This window comes from Chenopodium album, chromosome 11, assembly GCF_948465745.1.
Source record: "Chenopodium album chromosome 11, dcCheAlbu1.1, whole genome shotgun sequence".
In the NCBI taxonomy this organism is placed as follows: Eukaryota; Viridiplantae; Streptophyta; class Magnoliopsida; order Caryophyllales; family Amaranthaceae; genus Chenopodium; species Chenopodium album.
In genome coordinates this window covers 34521608-34540173 of record NC_137844.1, presented here as the reverse complement: position 1 = coordinate 34540173, position 18566 = coordinate 34521608, and the positions used below count along the sequence as shown (strand labels likewise).

Genomic DNA, 18566 nt, shown 5'->3' with positions numbered 1-18566 from the left:
CCCTAGTCAATGAGCCAATCCCCAAAGTTTATAGTGTGCTATAATTATGCATGATGCAATGTTGGTTGTTTGGTTTTTACTTTTGTGAAAAAGGAAGATATTATGCGTTCAAGTCTTGTTCTCTAACTAGAGATTATCCAAGTTAATTCTCGTTACAACCCATAGGTAACCTAGTGTTGGAAACCTTGGACCATAACTAAAAATTAATCTTGTAACCTCTAAGTCCCTAGTGGAGTCGCCACTGTAAGGAGGGTGTTCCCATTGTAGGGGATCTTTCTCCTTAAATGCCCATGGCCCTTTAAAAGCCTAGGACTTTACACTTGTTAGGGTGTATTAGGATTTGAATTTCTGACTGTTTGGGGGACCTTGAATTAGAAATGATCCTATCATCACACTTTTTTGTAAGAAACAAGTAGGAGTCGCCAATGAGTTTCAGGAAAACTCATAAACTTCGTTCATGCCTTTCTCCCAAGTAGAGTTAAAGGGATAATTAGCACGAATCGTAAGTTTACCCATGCCCAAATTGGTCTACGTGTACCAGAAATGAGTTCGGGAGCGAGGGTACTAAAATAACGTTCCTTTTAGGGAGGAATCGCTATTCTAACCCTAGTTACGGCCTCTACTAGCTCTTCCTTTTTCACAACTTCATCACCAAACAATATATGCAACGTGGTACCTAAAACTAAGTTAGTTGATTTTATTTACGTGCATTAATCACGTAGGAATTACATTGCAAAAGTCGTTATTCTTATTTAATCAATATTCGTGAATAGAACAAAATAAACAAGATTCGCCTTGGCTTAAGTGATCAACCAACAATTAATTATTCAATTCTATTCTTATTTAACGCAAGATACTATGTGAAATTAATTAAAGGTTCGTTTAAAGTGATCAAACAACACTAATTAATTAATTAAAGTTATTTTAAACAAGAACAAAAAGGTGATTGATCTAAGTGCTCGGGAATTTACCCCTTCTCTTTACTAGATCTTCGTTTAGAACACTTATAGACTCCTTCTTGTTTGGGAACCTCCACCGTAGTAACAAGTATTAAAGGGAGTGAGTGTTTAGGACAAGAGGGTTTGGTAGTTCACATAGTTTCTGCCAGAGTTTTAGGTTAATTTTTTCTTTGTTTGAGCCTCGTATTAAGCCTCTATTTATAGGGAATGGGTACGTTTAGGGTTTTGAACATTCTGCCGCGGCAGGTGTCGCGCACATCTGAATGGGTTGCACGCGACAGCTCAGCGCAAGTGAATTGGTTGCGCTGCTACGAGCAGCACAACTGATAGTCTTGCGCGTAGTATCATGGTAAGATTCGATTTCATATTTTTATGAAATTCTGAATCTTCCGCAAGCGCATCACTAGCAGTTGCGCTGGGTGTTGCACGCAACCTTGTGAGTTGCGCGCGCCAGACGAGCGCGACTCATTGAGATGCGCGCAGATTTCTCTGCGGCAACATTGATTTTTAACCTAGGCGCCTCTAAATCCGTCATTTTTAGGTTTTAAGATCGGGCTTAAGCCTAATTATGATTGAGCTTAGTTGATTGGACCTTAATGCATTTGTTTTTGGTTAGGCTAGTTTATTTTTATGTTCTTGTGATTCAATCAGTTATCCATAAGTGTTCTTCACGTTGATCCAACACAAAGATGGTTTTATTTGTCGTCATTGCACTTTCGATCAGGACAAGAGGCCAAAAGTAGATGTCTACACTCCCCACATGCAAGGTAATTTACCAATCGGCAACCATGGGATCTCCTTCACATCAATGACATACAAGGGGTCATCAAGCATCCTATCCTCAATTGGAGAACCATCATCTTGGATTTGGGAATCTTTTAAGCGAGAAAGATGGTCCGCCACAACATTTTCCGCTCCTTTTTTATCTCTAATCTCTATATCAAAAGTTTGATGCTCGAGCACCCAACGGATCAACCTAGGCTTAGATTCCTTTTTGTTAAAGAGGTTTTTGAGAGCCGCATGATCCTTAAAGACAGTGGTCTTAGAACCCAACAAGTAACAACGGAAATTTTTAAAAGCATACACAATTGCAAAGAATTCCTTAGCCGTTGTTGTGTAGTTCCTTTGAGCTTCATTCAGGGTTTTTGACATGTAGTAGATGACATGGAGCTTCTTATCCACCCTTTGACCTAGCACTCCCCCAATGGCCGTATCACTAGCATCGCACATCAATTCAAAAGGCAAATTTCACCTCGGGGCTTGGACAATGGGAGTACAGATCAAAACTTTTTTAAACTTGCTAAAAGCCTCCAAGAATCTATCATCAAATACAAATACGACATCTTTTTGAAGAAGATTATTGGGAGGTTTTGCAATAAGAGAGAAATCCGTGATAAATCTTCTATAGAACCCGACATACCCTAAGAAAGATCTTACTCCTTTCACATTAACCGGAGGTGAAAGCTTTTCAATCACTTTAATATTTGCCTTTTCCACCTCTATGCCTTTGTGAGAGATCTTGTGACCAAGGACAATGCCCTCCTCAACCATGAAATGAAATTTCTCTCAATTCAAAACCAAATTCACCTTCTCACATCGAGCCAAACATTTCTTAAGATCCTCAAGGCAAGCTTCAAATGAAACACCACCTACCGAAAAATCATCCATGAACACCTCCATTTCCTCTTCCAACATATCTCCAAATATGCTCATCATACATCGTTGGAAAGTGGTGGGGGCGTTGCAAAGCCTAAATGGCATTCTCCTATAGGCAAAAGTTTTATATGGACAAGTAAAAGTTGTTTTCTCTTGGTCATCGGGTGAATAGGAATTTGGAAAAATCAAGAATATCCATCAATAAAATAATAATACTTGTGCCTTGTTAGTCTTTCAAGAATTTGATCAATGAAGGGAAGGGAAAAATGATCCTTTTTTGTAGATGTGTTTAGACGTCGATAGTCTATACACATTCGCCATCCCGTGACCGTCCTTGTAGGAATGAGCTTACCTCTATCATTCTCTACAACAGTCATACCTCTTTTCTTTGGGACAACGTGGACTGGGGAAACCCATCTAGAGCTAGAGATGGGGAATACGATTCCCGCATCCAATAACTTAGTGATTTTCTTCTTAACTACCTCCCCCCATTTGAAGGTGTAGCTTTCGTTGCCTTTCAATGCTAGGTGAGGCGCCCTCCTCAAGAGTGATATGGTGTGAACATAAGTGGGTTATTTTGCCTATAGGTTTGGAAGGCATTAACTTGCTCCATAGAACTCCTACAATCTTGCTCCCAATGTCCTACAATTCCACAATTTTCACAAAAATCTTCATTAGCATTATTGACAACAGAAACATTAGCTACAGTATAAGGAATAGTAGTACTAAGATTATCTAATTTTTGGCTAATAGAGGTTAATTGAGCTTGCAAAAAGGATACTGAATCGACACTATGTTTGCCTTTGTTTGTAAGGCCTCTAGGATTTCCCGTATTGGGAATTGTGAATCGCCATCTCTTCGATAACCTAACCTGCATCATCTACATTTAGATTCATAAATCTACAGAATCTAAAATTGTTCTAGATGAATTTCCAATCCCATTGTAAAAAGCTTTGATTAACTGCCACTGTGCTAGATTATGATGGGGGCACTCTCTCTGCAGATCCTTGAATCTTTCTCAAGCCTCATATAAAATTTCATCTGGCTCTTGGGCAAAGTTTTGAATTGCACTTCTCAATAAAGCTGTCATCTTTACAGGGTAATATTTGTTATAAAAATTCAAAGCAAGAGTTTCCCAGTCAGTAATACCAAGTGCAGTTCTATTCAATCCATTATACCACAATTTAGCTTTACCACACAAAGAAAAAGGAAAAAGAATGTCCCTGATTTGGTCTTGTGTGACCCCAGCTTGCCTAATGGTATTGCAATACTGACAGAAATCTGCAATATGAAGATTAGGGTCTTCACCCTTAGCTCCACTGAATTTCTTTCTTTCAATCATCGTGATAATTTAGGGTTTGATCTCGAATTGTACTCCATCAAGAGCTGGAGTAGGAGTAAGATGTAGAAAATCCGCCAGGGACGACTGCGAATAATCGATGAGCTTGCGAGGTGGAGGAGATGGTGGTGTCGTCATCTCTGATTCAGGTTCTGAAGAAGCTTGCGAATCACTTGAATCAGATTGGGGTTCCAAAGGTGTATTACCCTCGGAAGTAGGAGATATGAAAGTGCACTAAAGGGGAAAACTTGAGTTTAACAATAATCCTCAACTAAAAAGCTCTCTAAAGTTTTGAGTATGAAAAGAGAATAATGAAAACGTAGCTAAGAAAGATTACAAAAGAGTATTAATCCTAAGCTCGAAGATTAGCCAAAAACACAACTCCTAAACCGCCTAGGAATTCCCGCGCCCAATCACCTTTTTTCTCATGTGCTCATTTCTGAGCAGTCGCCCGATCGAGCCAATGGCCGCCCGATCGGGCCTGGCTTTCTTTGGCCGAAGCTTTGAGCTTCTCTTCTAATTCCTTTAGGCTCCAATTGTCGAGGCCCAACACTTTCTTGGTCCATTGCTCGGACCAATTTCACGAACCAAGCCCTTAGTCACCAATACGAACGGTCTTGGGCCATGATCAACGGTCATGAATGTGCTACATGCTCTAATATCTCGTAGCGGCCGGAAAACCATAGGAATCATCGACAAATCCGGGAAATTCCTACAAAACAAATACCAACTCTACAAAACACTAGAAGTCACACATTAGTGCTAAAAGTAGCTCCGAAGAGCTCAAATATGCATATAAATGACCGTGGGACGGGGGATAAAATAGCATATAAAACTCATATATCAGATACATTTTTGGGTGGTAATTTAAAAATTTTCTTATATAGTAAGTTCATGCAGAAGTATCATTCTAGTTGGGAGCATCATTCTTATTTGCAGTCTATTTGTTGAGACTTCTTTTTCCAAAGGTTGAAATGGTATTTGTTGAATTAGGGGGTTAGTGGGGTCTAACTTAGGTATTTCAATCCCTCAAAAAAAAACTTAGGTATTTCAATATCTTCAAACACAAACCCTTCAATATATCTATATGTATTCATGCCCAACCCTTACCTTGTGTAGCCTGAGCATCTACACAAGGCCTAAAATTTTTAGAGGCCATTCATTACTTATTTTTCCTCTTCTTGAATATACGAGCATCATGAAATTGATCGGCATATGTTTTTCAGGTCATTTTGACCCTTTATGGATTCAAATTAAGCGTGGAAATTGCATTTACGTTAATTTTTTGCCAAATATGACCTTAAATTTAGACCCTTAAAGGGTTAGAATGAGCCCCAAAACCTTATCTGGTGAATTTTAATGGTAAAAAAAACGATACGCTAATCGAGATATTTCTTGATACACAAAACGAGACGTTTACGTTTTTTTTTGTCAATTCCGAGCTTAATTTGAACCCATAAAGGGTTAAAATAACCCCCAAAACTTACCCGAATAATTTTCGTCACGAAAATCTAATGGGTTTTTCTATATATAACCCCTTTAATTTCGCTTTTCTACGGTGTGCCCCAACATATATCACTTTCTACGCTGTAACCCCAAGATACATTTTGTTTCCATACGATAACCTTGCCATTATTCCGCCAGTGGGGCCCACTCTCAATTTATTGATATTTTTTTATTGATTTGTGCGTTGAAAAATGTTTGGTTTAAGGTTTTTGGGGCTATTTTGGTCCTTAAGAATCCAAATCAAACTCAAATTTCACAAAAAATAATGTAAATGCCTCATTTTGCGTATTAAAACGTGAACACGTAAATCAAAACATTTCTTAATAAGCAAAATGAAGCATTTAAGTTATTTTTTTGCCAAATCTAAGCTCATTTTGGATCCTTTAGGCCTAAAATAACCCCAAAAACCTTAAGTGGAACGTTTTTCAATGTGCAAATCAATAAAAAAATATTAATAAATGGAGATTGGGCCCCACTAATGGAATTTTTAACGGCGAGATAGCGGCAAGGTTACCGTATGTAAACAAAATGTATATTTGGGTTATAGTATGTAAAACGCTATATGTTGGGGCACTACGTAGAAAAGTGAAATTAACAGGGTTACTATATAGAAAAACCCTTTATTAATTAAAATAAATGATTAAAATGAATTAATTATATCATGACATGTGTCTTGATTTAATCCTAATGACTAACGGAGTTGATGGCCGTTAGTCGTTAATGGCACTCGCTGAATCGGTGGCATTTGGTGAATTTTGAAAACCTTGATGACATTTGTTGAATAATTAAAGTGCTCAGTGCCATTTGGTGAAATAGCCATTTAAAAAATGCACGTTCAAATGCACGTGTACCTTTGAGGTTTTAAAAAATGCATAGTGTACCCTTGAGGTTTATAAGAAAATGAACCAGATACCCCTAGACTCGTAACAAACGATAATTTTGTTAGGTTGACCCTAAGCATCAAATTCTTTTAAATTATTATAGTGTAATGCTAATGTAATGCTAAACCATTTAATTATCAAATACACTTAAGGGCCTGTTCTGATTGACTGAACTAAACTAAACTTATTGGAATTGAATTGAACTAAACTGAATACTTTATGAGGGAATGAAATTAAGAATTGAAATGAAATGAACTGAATTGAAAATAATCTGAAGAGAACATACCCTTAGTTAATAAATCAACCCAAAAATTTAGGATTTAGAATAATAGATGGTGTTCAAATTTTGATGTAATTTTTCCTTTTAGGCGGTTTTACTGCATAAATATAAAGTATTATAAAGGAGTCAGTGTATGGACATGATTTTTGTTTGATAAGTCAATAATCGAGATATGTAGTGCATTTTTTTTTTTCTTTTACAAACGTTAGGAATACACAGTGCATTTGAAAATTAACAATCCTCGAAACAAAAAACGATCCATAACAAACATTTTTTTTTTTAAGAGAGAGGGTGTTATCGTCAAATGTGAAGTGTTAAATGTTAATGCAACCGCTTAAAATTTCGTGAAGAAGAATCAAAGGGTCCAATACTCCATTGCAATTTAGGGTTTAAACTGTGGTGATAGAAACACGAAAAAGAGAGGCACAACATTCAACAAAGGTTTTAGACAGAGAGAGAATTGTAGCCGGCAACTCTGCAAAAATGGACAAGAACATGCTCGGAGACCTCGATAATCTTCCTGAAGAAGATAAGATGAAAATGGCCGCCATGATCGACCAGCTCCAGATTCGCGACAGGTCCTCTCTCTCTCATCTTTATTTGTCAATCAATTTAGATTTCATACATTTTCTTGTTTTCAGAAAAATCGATTTGATTTTGCCTTTTAATTGAATTTATTCATAGTACAAGTTTGAGGTTTTTGATTGCTTCTAATTTGTGAAGATTTTGGGGATTTGAACAGTTGTAGATCCTTTTTAATCTAATGTATTTGACTTTTTTCGGCTTTGTGATGCTGAATTAGGCATCTGTGGTTTTCTGAGTTCTTAATTAGGACTTTGAAATGGTATATTTGGTATCGAATTGATAGAGATTTTGTCAAGGAATCTGATGATTCGAGTGTTTAGTTGTGCAACTAGAATAGGAAGTATTAGAGGATTCTAATGCTTTGGGGTTGTCTTGCTTGGAAAGCGTACTTGTGTTTAAAAGTATTTGAGCATTGAATTTGGTTGTTAGATCAATGGTTGTTGTAGTGAGCCTTGAATATACGACTGCATTCTGCTCACGCCACTTCGAGCTTCTCTTTCCCTTAGGATTCTAATGCGATAATGCTCAATTTTTATTAGATCAATTAAGAGGGTGAGGAAGAGGAAAGGAATGATCTGCTTCTATTGTGCGTAGTATGTTAGAAATAATAAAAATTCTTTGCACAAATATCAATTTGCTGGAAATAATTGGGATTAAGTGACAAGGGTTTATTTTCAGAATGGTAATTTAGTATATTACAAGTTGGAAGATTTTTGGTTGCGGGCTTGTAAGTCTTGTATAGTTGTGTATATGATATAAAAGATGTTGGTGTAGCATTGTTTTTTGGTTTACTACATTTTGGATTTAAGGAATGGAATGAAAAATTTATGTAATTGTTCAATTTGAGATTATTTTTGTATGAAATCCCTTCTTACCAACCTCCTGAACCTTGTATCCAGCTCTTGGAATTACTCCCTGCTCAAAGTAATGATATCTCATGCCTCCCTCCTCCCTCCCCAGTATGAGAAAAAATTGCGCAAAATTTTAAAGGAAGAATAAGGTGGATGTTTGCATTAAAAGCTGGAATATAATACAAGCTTTCGAGATTTGTTCTCACATAAAGTGTAAACTAAAACTAAAGAAAACTCTCAAAATTATTTTCTGTGAGTTCTTTATCACTGATATTCAGCATTTCTCATTATACAACACTTCTTAGTCTAATTAAATGTCTGGCCTCTTCTCTAAGCTGATTCTAACAACTAATTATGCACTGCCTACACTACCCCTCCCCCTTAGGCTAATTCATTAAATTACCAGCTGCCTAAACTTCCACCTTTTCAAGGTGGATGGTAATTGGTGCTAAATCCCTGGCCTCAACAATGATGGTCAGTTTCATTCTGAAAATTAATGCCAGGCTTCCACTGGCATTTAGTGATGAGTCTATGTACGCCCACTGGTGGCACAGCTATGGTGAAATAATCTTGGAGGTTTTTGTGGGATGATGACATGAAGTGGGGGTTTGTTTTGGTGTTGGGGCCTTTTGAATTAGAAAAGCTGGTAGAATTTGATTCTGAGTGGGCTGATAAGATTTTGAGAGATGGCAACTAAGGACCTAGGATTAGAAATTTTGAATTTCTAAAAAATGGGTTGGGAAAAGTGGTCTTAGTGAGTGAATTCAGACATGGCTTTTGTCTCATTAAAATGTGGAGTGGATAAGTTTGGAGAATGTCTTCATGTTGTGGTGAAAAGAGTTGGATATTGTTGATAGGTGGAGTTATGAGATGGGGTTTTACACTTTTACCAGTTGAGAAATGAGGGTTGATTAATTTGGTGAGGGCTGAGGGCTTAGAAATAGGATAGTTAGACTAGGCCCAAACTCATTAATCGTAATTGGGCTGTTGGTTACTGAGGTGGAGTGACAAAGTGGGTTGTGTTGTAACACAGTGGTGCATTAATTTGAACATGGGCTGGGTAGATATGAGTTGAGCAGCATTGCTTGGCTTAAAAGGACTTTTGACTTCAGAATAGTCAACCCAATTATTTACCTTACCTGACTATTCATAAATGAGCTGGCCTTTATTTAGCTTGTCTTGTATAATTTGAATCCCTTATTTCTCTTTGATGAAAATATCTTTACCTTCATTTTCTAGAACTGGCTTTTTCTTGATGACTAAATTCAGGGCAGTTGGATCTATCCCCCATCAATCCTTGAACTTCTGTGCACCACTTTCCTCTACTATTCAGACCCACCACTCTTCATTAAGATTTTCCTGCCCAATTCGAAAGTATCTGTGTGCGTCAACAACTCTACTGCCACATCTTGGGATCCTCGTTTCCTCCAGATATCTCCATCCTCTCATTTGCTCAAAAATTTGGTGTCCAATTGAATTTCTCGTCTTATGTTTCTTTTCTTTTTTTTTTTAAAAAAAAAAAAAAAAAAAAAAAAAGGAATCACAGCATAAGAAGGCATACATTAAAATACAAGGCAACCAAAAACATGGAATCAAATAATTAGTTCTGAATTCATTTGTTTTAGTGATAAGATTCATAATCTAACAAGTTATAATAAGGTGGAATTCCAATCCAAACTCCAGGTTTCTGATTTTGATACCTTTTGCATCCTATGTTTGCTTTCTATTAATTTAAATCTTTGCTACTGCGAGGTTAATATTGAAAGTAGATACAAAGTCTTACTGCGTCTAAGATTGTTTACAAAATAATGCCTTAAAACCAAATTGATCACAAGTTAAACAACTAGAACATACATATACTTTTAGTCAGGCAGGAACTTTTTGATGGTAAAATGCTCCTATCCTATATAAATGTTTATTTTATTGCAGGTGTCAAGAGTGCCCTTTAACTTAAGTATCTGACTTTCCCCAAGATAACCTAAGTTGTTCAGTGCTGTAGTTGTTTGGTTGATTTTCAATCTGGCCAAGTTATAAAATGTTAGCATGTGGTAATTGCAAAAAACTATGAACTGTATTGTGAGTGATATAAAATTATTTTTGTGTGCTAGAAATGCATTGAAGGATTCATTTTTAATGCAATGTTTAATTAACATTGTAAATCTATTAAGGCATCAATAATGGAAAACGTAGTCCCTTTGTCCCATTTTAATAGCAATTGTTATCTTTTTTCAGTATCTCACGACACTTTTAGGCCTTTTCTATCCCATAAATATTTACATGGTTTCTTAATTGGATGTATCACAATACTTCGCATTTCCTTTTATGTAAAATTCTCTCTACCCGCTTTTGCTTACATTTCTCTCTTTATCCACTATCTATTACTATGTTCCCACACTTTATCTTTCTATAGTTCTCTCTATAAACTCGGAAAATTCCTCTATTTATATGCACGCTTGACAAAATGATTTATATGACATAGATTTGCTATATGGCCTGGGATGCCCTGGACAGTGCTATGCACTATGCATCATGTACCTTATTAATACAAGGATTATTATACTGAGTTAATATGGAATTGGAACTCATACACTGTAATGCATTTAGTTCCTAGCATTTTATGTGCCATCTTTTTAGTTTTTTAATTGCACACAGTAAAACCAAGTCTTCTCTAAGCCATGCAAGTATGCAACAATGGTATTTTACAAGGTGTTATTATCAAAATGACATCTTTGTAAAGTGTTTCTCTACTGATTTATTTATTTTTTTCACAGATTTTTAAATATTAGTTATTATATCTTGTGTGACTTGAACTTTTGAATTGATTTACAATAGTCGAATTTAATTTCCTTGACCTTTTATGTTTTCTCCAAAATTTGTTCTCAGAAAACTTCACTGTATTTTTCTTTGGATGGATTACTGATAAATTTAAAAATTATTGAAATTGATTCAGTCTAAGGATGTACAATTCTCTGGTGGAGAGATGCTTCACTGACTGCGTTGACTCCTTCCGACGTAAAACTCTTGACAAGCAGGAGGAGACATGCGTCCGGAGGTGCGCTGAGAAATTTCTGAAGCACTCTATGCGTGTGGGTCTGAGATTTGCAGAGCTTAACCAGGGCGCTCCTACCCAAGATTAAGCATATGCGCTTGTGCATAACTGATGCCAAGTCCATAGCCATTGATTGTTTTTAGTATCTTCCAGTATTAGCGGGGAATTTTGCCTTTGTTGGACCTCTGATAAAGTTATAAGCTGGATTGTTCCTCATATATCGAGGAGGATGATGCATCTGTGTATGCAGGTCAAATGCAATTTTGGGGTATTTTCATACTGACGATAGGATGACTTGATTCAGAAACTGTGATTACAGCTGAAAGTTTAGCCTTGGCTTAAAAATCTCTGCTTAAATTTCTAGACATCTTTCTCCTAAAACCTTTGTAGGTCTCTGGGCATTAATTGCATTGTGATGGTTATCGATCTATATGAGCCCCTACGACCATGTGTTCTTATTCTCTTTGAGCTGGCTGCTGGTCGTATTTAGTTGCTTTAACTTAATTAAATGTCATTAACAGTGAAAACAAACAGAAATTGCTTTTGAAATGAAGCAAAAGAAGCCATAACCTAAATTGTGCGCATAATTCCTAACTTCTTTGTTGTGCACTATTCCTAAAAAAAATACACCTATTATTCTTCAGTGTTAAAATCTTGATTGTAATCTGGGTCGTAGTCCATATAAACACTAAAATTTGAAAATAGTTTGTCCCACTAGTATCATGAACAAATCATCATTTTTTAATATTAAAATAGACACCGGGAGTGATACGTGTTGCATCCTGGTGTTATTTTTTCCCTCCAAAACTCCCCTTCCCTTTTAAACCTTTTTTTTTTTCTTTAAATTTTTTTTAAATATTTGATTCTATAATAATATCATTTCAAATCTTTTATATTATGTTTATAACAAATATATTCATTTTTATTTGGTGTTTATAATTATTCTATATACTTTTACCTAAATAATTATTTCAACTTTTTTCAAAAAAATAAAAAAAAATAAAATTACTTCAACTCCTTTTTAACCATCTTTCAAATGGAGTATTATTAGATTTTGCAAAAAAAGTTATAATAAATTGATTCATATAATAGATTTTAAAGAAATTACTTTAAAACATCACTTAATTTTTTTTTTTTTCAAATACCTATAGCTAATATTTAATTTCAATATCAATTCGATATAACTATATATTCAAGTTAATAACAATTTTGTTTATGAAATTTTACTACTATAAGTACATATTATCACAATTGATTTATAGAGTATAGTATAGCTATAAAATAAATGTTGTGTTTAACAAATGATTTTCTAGTTATAAAGGTGATATATTATTTGTAATTTTGTGTATGTTTGCACTTTTGCTAATAATTTTAGTGGAGATTTTAGTTTGTTGTTTGATTGGTTTTTCATATTTATTAAAAATGCATTTATAAATAAGTATTCACTAATGTGACCACTAGACCTGATCAAGCGTCGCCTGAAAAATTCTCGAGTTCGGGCAGACTAAAAAATCTATTTTTTAGATAATTTGTTGCTTCGCCTATTAATATATATTATGACATTATAATTCTCTATATTTGATTTGTATGTTTTATCAAAGTTTATTTGTTTGATATAATTAATTTTTTTAAAAAAAAAATTAGACTTATCGTGCATGGCACGGGCCTTAAGCTAGTTTTGTATTAATGTATTAACTTCCAACCAAGTAAATTAAGATTATAGATGGATTATACTTTATAAAAATAAATACGAAAGAAACTTTCGGAATAGTGTTGATTGGTTCCAGTTCTGGTTTCAAAGTTTTGGAATTAGTCCTAACCAATTCCGAGTCTAGTTCCTAAAATTTTGACCAAGGGCCAGGTTTGCTTATCCCTAATTGGAAGATTTGCCATCAAGGAAAAGGTGCTTAGGAACAACTGAACAAGTGTGTGTATAGGTTGAAACGACGAACATGAAATTAGCAGAGATTAAAGGTATTATTGGTGATTCATGGTAATTAATCATCAAGTTAAAGTTTGAGTAACACAATTGCTCGAATGTCATAGTTCATAGCTTCTTGTTTGTAGCAGATGTAAAGGCTAAGAAGTATGTCTAATGGATGTGCACACTATTGAGAGTGATTCTGTAGATTATTCCATGAAGCGGAACCATAAACGTTGGGCCTGTACTTCCAAGAAGCCCTGAAATCATAGGGCACAACCACAAGGTCCAAAAGCAAGTCAAGATAAATCAGAGATCAATCAAAACGGCTTGATTGACACAAATATGGCAAGAAGATCAGGGAATCAATCAACTAGGAAATATACCAAAAATGCACAAGCCACGCAAGGAAAGAGGAATCCTAAAATAAAAGGATCTTGCCTTTTGAATATTATTCTGAAATCTATGTAAACCTTAGCAATCCCTAGGTATAAATAGTTAAACAAAAGCATTGTGATACTCTCATACGCACATTCATACTTTAATACAAAATATATTAGCAAGTTCTTAAGAATTCTATTTCTATTATGAACAAGGAGCCTGTCCTTACTCGGCATTGTACTTATAACTCTCTTTTTATTATTTAAATTACTCGTTCTTTGCTTTATATTTGCTCTTGGTTAATGTGATTGATATTGTAGGATTGATTGCTATTACTCCTAAAACCTTAAGCAAATTCCTAGACCTACCCTACTAAGATTTGCCTAAACATAAACAATCCCTTATAGGAGAAATACTGGATGTTGTGGAGCTGTAGAGGCGATTGATAGGTCGTTAGATATACTACGTCTGTTTCATATTATTTGTAACGTTTAGATATTTTCTACAAACACTTTACATCATATCGTTGCTAATAATATACTACCTTCGATTCTTGTTACGTGTAACCAACATAGGAATTGCGGACTCCTAGACAAAATTTTTAAGGGGTGTTAATGAGTTGTATGGGTTTGTAATTAGGAGAGATAAAAACGAGGAAAATGTTGTTGTCCCGGTTTCACTTTTAGAAAGCATGTGGGAAAATATTTAGAGTGGGAAGTTTTTCCCACCACTTTTTTTTTTTTTTTTTTTTTTTTTCCTTTCTTTTTTGACTTTTCAAACAAGTGGGAAATTTAATCCCCACTTACATTCCCTCCTATATTTTCACCAAAATTTAAATCTTGACCCAAAAGTCCCCAAATTTTCATTGTTCATATCAATTCAAATTAAAGCCCTCTATAAAAAGAGGACACCCCATAATAACAATCCCATTTTCAGTTTCAGTTTCAGTTTCAGTTTCAATGGGGATTGAGGAGGGGGGGGGGGGGGGGGGAGGAAACCATAGTTAATGTACCACAAGTTTAACAGCCACCTACAAATTACATCATTCTAAATTGCAATCAAAATAATCTTAATTCCTAATTGTCGTGTTAGTATTAGAAGCATCCATAAATTTAGAAATTAGGCTCTGTTGAAAACCGTCCAAAAAAATCCTAGCCGCCACTTCATCATCAAAAGCCAACCTATTAAAAAAGAAAAGGGACTCATGGCAGAGTTCATAGATGAACTTTTTTTTTTGGATTTACATCAACTGTATGATGAAGAGAAAGCAATAGATTAAGCATACATTGCTGATGAACTTTCATGGTGGTATGAATTAGAATTTATAGAGGAAGCGGAACTTACTGGAAATTTGCAACAACAAATGAGAAATAGATATATAGAATTATGGAAATGAAGATGTGAATGAGAGAACTTAAAATGTTGCATACTGCAACTGATGAATTAGGAACTCAATAGTTGATGTGAAAATGGTAAGAGCAGAATTTCTTCCGCCATTTTTTCATTTTATTTTTAGTTCTTCCGCACTATTTGTAATTTTTCCGCCCTTTTAAAGCTTGTATTTAGATTTTATTTTTTCACAAATCCTATATAAGTTAAAGGGGAATTTGGGTTATAAATTTCACTTTTTCAACATACCTCTTTTAATTTTTTTTCTTTTTTTAGAAAAAAATAAAAAAGAACTACCATTCTTTAAAAAAAAACAAAACAAAAAAAAAAAAAGCATCATCTTGGTAAAAAAATATAACTGCCATCTTTCATTTTTAAATTTTTTTTAGAGAAGTCATATTTTATATTTAGCCTACATAACAATATCATTATATCTATATTAATTTCACATATTTTATGTGTTTTTTAAGTCAATTTTTACATTTTAATTTCTCTAAACTTTTCCATTCCTTTATGTATTTTTTAAGTTCTAAATGATAATGGGGTTGATGGATGAATCGATTTTCATTTTTATGTAATAGTCTATTCAAAATATTAATTTTGTAATTTTTGTGATAGGTTTCATTAATTTATCAAATATTTTTTTTGGACATACATTACCAAATAAATTACAGAGAAACATCTGTCAAAAAAAAAAAAAAATTACAGAGATCATACCTTTAATTTCATGAAATCTATCATAAAATGGCAAAATTAATACTTTATAAATTTAATTTTGATGAATTTATTGATTTATTTTTTGTTTAAATTATGTTGTAATTACCTAATGCAATTCGTGATGATATGTACACATATTAATACAAATAATAATTTTTTTTTCTGGGCTAGATTTCATGAAATTAAATGTATGTATCGATTTTTTTTTTTTTTTAAAAAAGTAATTTTTTTTATGAAATTAAATGTATGTCTTGTCTATATAAAAAAGGGAAATTATTCCGTGTACCCTTGAAGTTTTGAAAAATGCACCATGTACCCTTGAAAACTTTCAAATGCACCATTTACCCTTGGTGTTTGTAAAAAAATACACCACCTTGATTGTCTTACAAATGCACATGTTATTGACTTATCAAATTATAATTATGCTCACACACTGACTCATTTTTAGTACTTTATATTTATGGAGTAAAACTACCTAAAAGCATAAATTACATCAAAATTTGAACTCCATCGATCATTCTAAATCCTAAACTTTAAAGTGTTAGAATTTGATTTATCAATTAAGTTTGCTTGATAATTAAATAGTTTAGCATTATACTAGCATTACACTGTAACAATTTAATAGAATTTGATGCTTATAGCCTATGGGGTCTCAATTTAACAAAATTATCATTTGTTATATGAGTCTAGGGGTATTGGTGCAAGTTCTTACGAACCTCAGGGGTACACTGTGCATTTAAAAGTTTTCAGGGGTAAACGGTGCATTTTTCATGAGGCTACACAGAACAATTTCCCTATAAAAAAAAACATTTTACCAACAAATTTAACCCGTATATTGTACGGGCTAAATACTAGTTTTTTAATAACATATAGTTTTTTATTATATTTTATCAATAATTTTTAAACCCACTAATATTTTTTAATTAGAATTAAGGAGATAATGTTTTGAAAAAAAAAAATCGAGCTTGATAGATTACTTATATTGCACACGCACGCATTGTGTGCGTCTCTTAGCTTGTGTTTAATAAAGGCTGATTTACACTAATTTAATGTAAATCAAGCTTCTAGAAGGAAACAATTTGTTTCCTTATTTCTCACACACATGCTAACTGCCAACTAACCTCCTAAATTTTGGCAATTCAAATTATTTTTTCTCTCTTCTTCATTCTGAATTTTTTCTTTCCCACTCTTCCTCGTTCTTTAAATGCGATTTTCACTCTCCTCAACCGGCGATTTTCTCTCTCCTCAACCGCCGATTTTTGAGTTTCTTCTCGGTTTTCTTTCAATGGAGAAATTGTTATTTGCTAATTTTAGGTTTGTTTACTTAATTTTTTGAGATTTTTGTTAGTTTTAGTTGTTTTTATTCTTTGAAATTTAGGATTTTTTATTTTGTTTTTGTTTTCGATTTTTATAGTGTTTAATTCTGCAATGGTGAAGAAGAAGAGTACAAAGAAGTCTTCAGATGCTGAAAAAGGTGTGTTTACTTAATTTTTTCATCATTTTTTCAAAATTTTCAATTCAATTTTCGCTTATATATGTCAAATTACTAGTGCATGTTATTTTTAGAGTTTGCACTTGATTTTTCATGCAGATTATGATAATTGAATTTGAATTTTGAAGTTAATGTGTTTAACTTTGCTTTATTTTATTGTTCATTGTATATAGTTGGTTAAAAATTTGTTATACATGTGTTGTGGTGTTGTTATATATGTTAAACAAATTTTGCATGTTATTTTTCAGAATTTTAGTTTTGATTTTTTGGTTTTTTTTTTTTTTTTTTTTTTTTTTTTTTTTTGCGAGATTATGATAATTTGTATTGATAATTGTATTTACTTGTTTATTAATTTCTTATTATTCTTCAGAAGTTGCTCTTTGTTATTTTTTGGTTAGGTCTTAGGCAGAGAGTGCTAGTTGGAACCGATTTTAGGTTTTGTTTAGTTAGATTATGAGAATATTATGATAGGAATGATGTCCTTCGAACAAGTGTATTATTCCGATAGAGGGTTCGGAATTACTAGAAAGCTAATTATTTAGTGAGGTCAAGTGATCGGAATGCCTAGGTGGAGGCCGCTTTCGATCAGTAATATTAATGAGTAATTAATATTACAACTTAATCTTGACTGAACCCTTCGGGTCACACCAAAGCAACTAACAATCCAACGTGACGAATTAATCCGAAAGGAATTAATAAGTCACTCGAGTATTGTGAACAAAGATGTCGGATTCCAAGCTTAGAGCGTCGGGACCGAATCTTAAAAGTCGAGCCAAAATTTAGATATTGGCGAGACGGAAAATGCTTCAAGTAACAAGTAAAAACCCTAGCTACGCGAAGGCTAGGGAAGCGCACCACGTGGCAGCACACGTGGCATCGCACGTGGCAGCCACTAAGTGACGACGTTCCACGTGGCAGCGCGCCACGTTGGCAATGCCATGTGGCAACGGGCGTGGACCCGGGTGACGAGTCATGGATGCAGGCCAAAAAGTGGCGGCCCAACTGAACCCAACTTGGGGCTCAAGGTTGGGTGGCACATGGTTAGCTCACAATGCATGTGAGTTACCTTGGGGAGCAAGTGAGGAAGTGGTCCTCACCTAACCATGTGACACTTGTTACTTTGTTATTCCTTGGTTTATTTAACTAAAGATTGAATTCAACGTTCTTTTTATGTGAGATCTTTTTGTGAAAAAGTTCCACATTGAAAGATGAGTGGAATTCACAAGGAAGCATTCCTTATAAATAGCCAAGTCATACCTTGGGATTGTTCACTTGAGTAAGGTGTTAGAAAAGACATCTCCATTGAGAAAACCTTTAAACACATATAATTACACGAGTATTTTGGTCGGGCTTAGCTAACCTCTAAGCAATAGACCTAGTTGGGGTTGAGTTGCGGGTGGATACCGTTGGAGGTTTTCGCCCGTGCGAGACTTAAAGCTTTCTCAAGTAAGAGCTCGGGATACGAGCGAAGCACGCGTCAAAGGTAATTAATCTTTCCTTAATTCTTGTTAATGTTAATTATGTCTTTTGATTATATTAATTGTAAGTGTGATCTTGGCT

At 34.3% G+C, this 18566-nt stretch overlaps 1 protein-coding gene and 1 non-coding gene across 2 annotated transcripts; both read left to right on the top strand.

Moving 5' to 3' along the window:
• The first annotated feature begins 3589 nt into the window (after nucleotides 1–3589).
• On the top strand, nucleotides 3590–3696 carry LOC145569700 (small nucleolar RNA R71). The gene has a single exon (XR_014096250.1). It is a non-coding gene; the product is annotated as a small nucleolar RNA R71 (small nucleolar RNA).
• A 3275-nt stretch (nucleotides 3697–6971) lies between these two features.
• Nucleotides 6972–11536, top strand: LOC145568806 (mitochondrial import inner membrane translocase subunit Tim9). Its single transcript, XM_081628205.1, has 2 exons — nucleotides 6972–7199; nucleotides 11008–11536. The coding sequence occupies exons 1-2, from the start codon at nucleotides 7105–7107 to the stop codon at nucleotides 11192–11194; spliced, it is 282 nt and encodes a 93-aa protein (XP_081484331.1). The 5' UTR covers nucleotides 6972–7104; the 3' UTR covers nucleotides 11195–11536.
• The last annotated feature ends 7030 nt before the right edge of the window (nucleotides 11537–18566 follow it).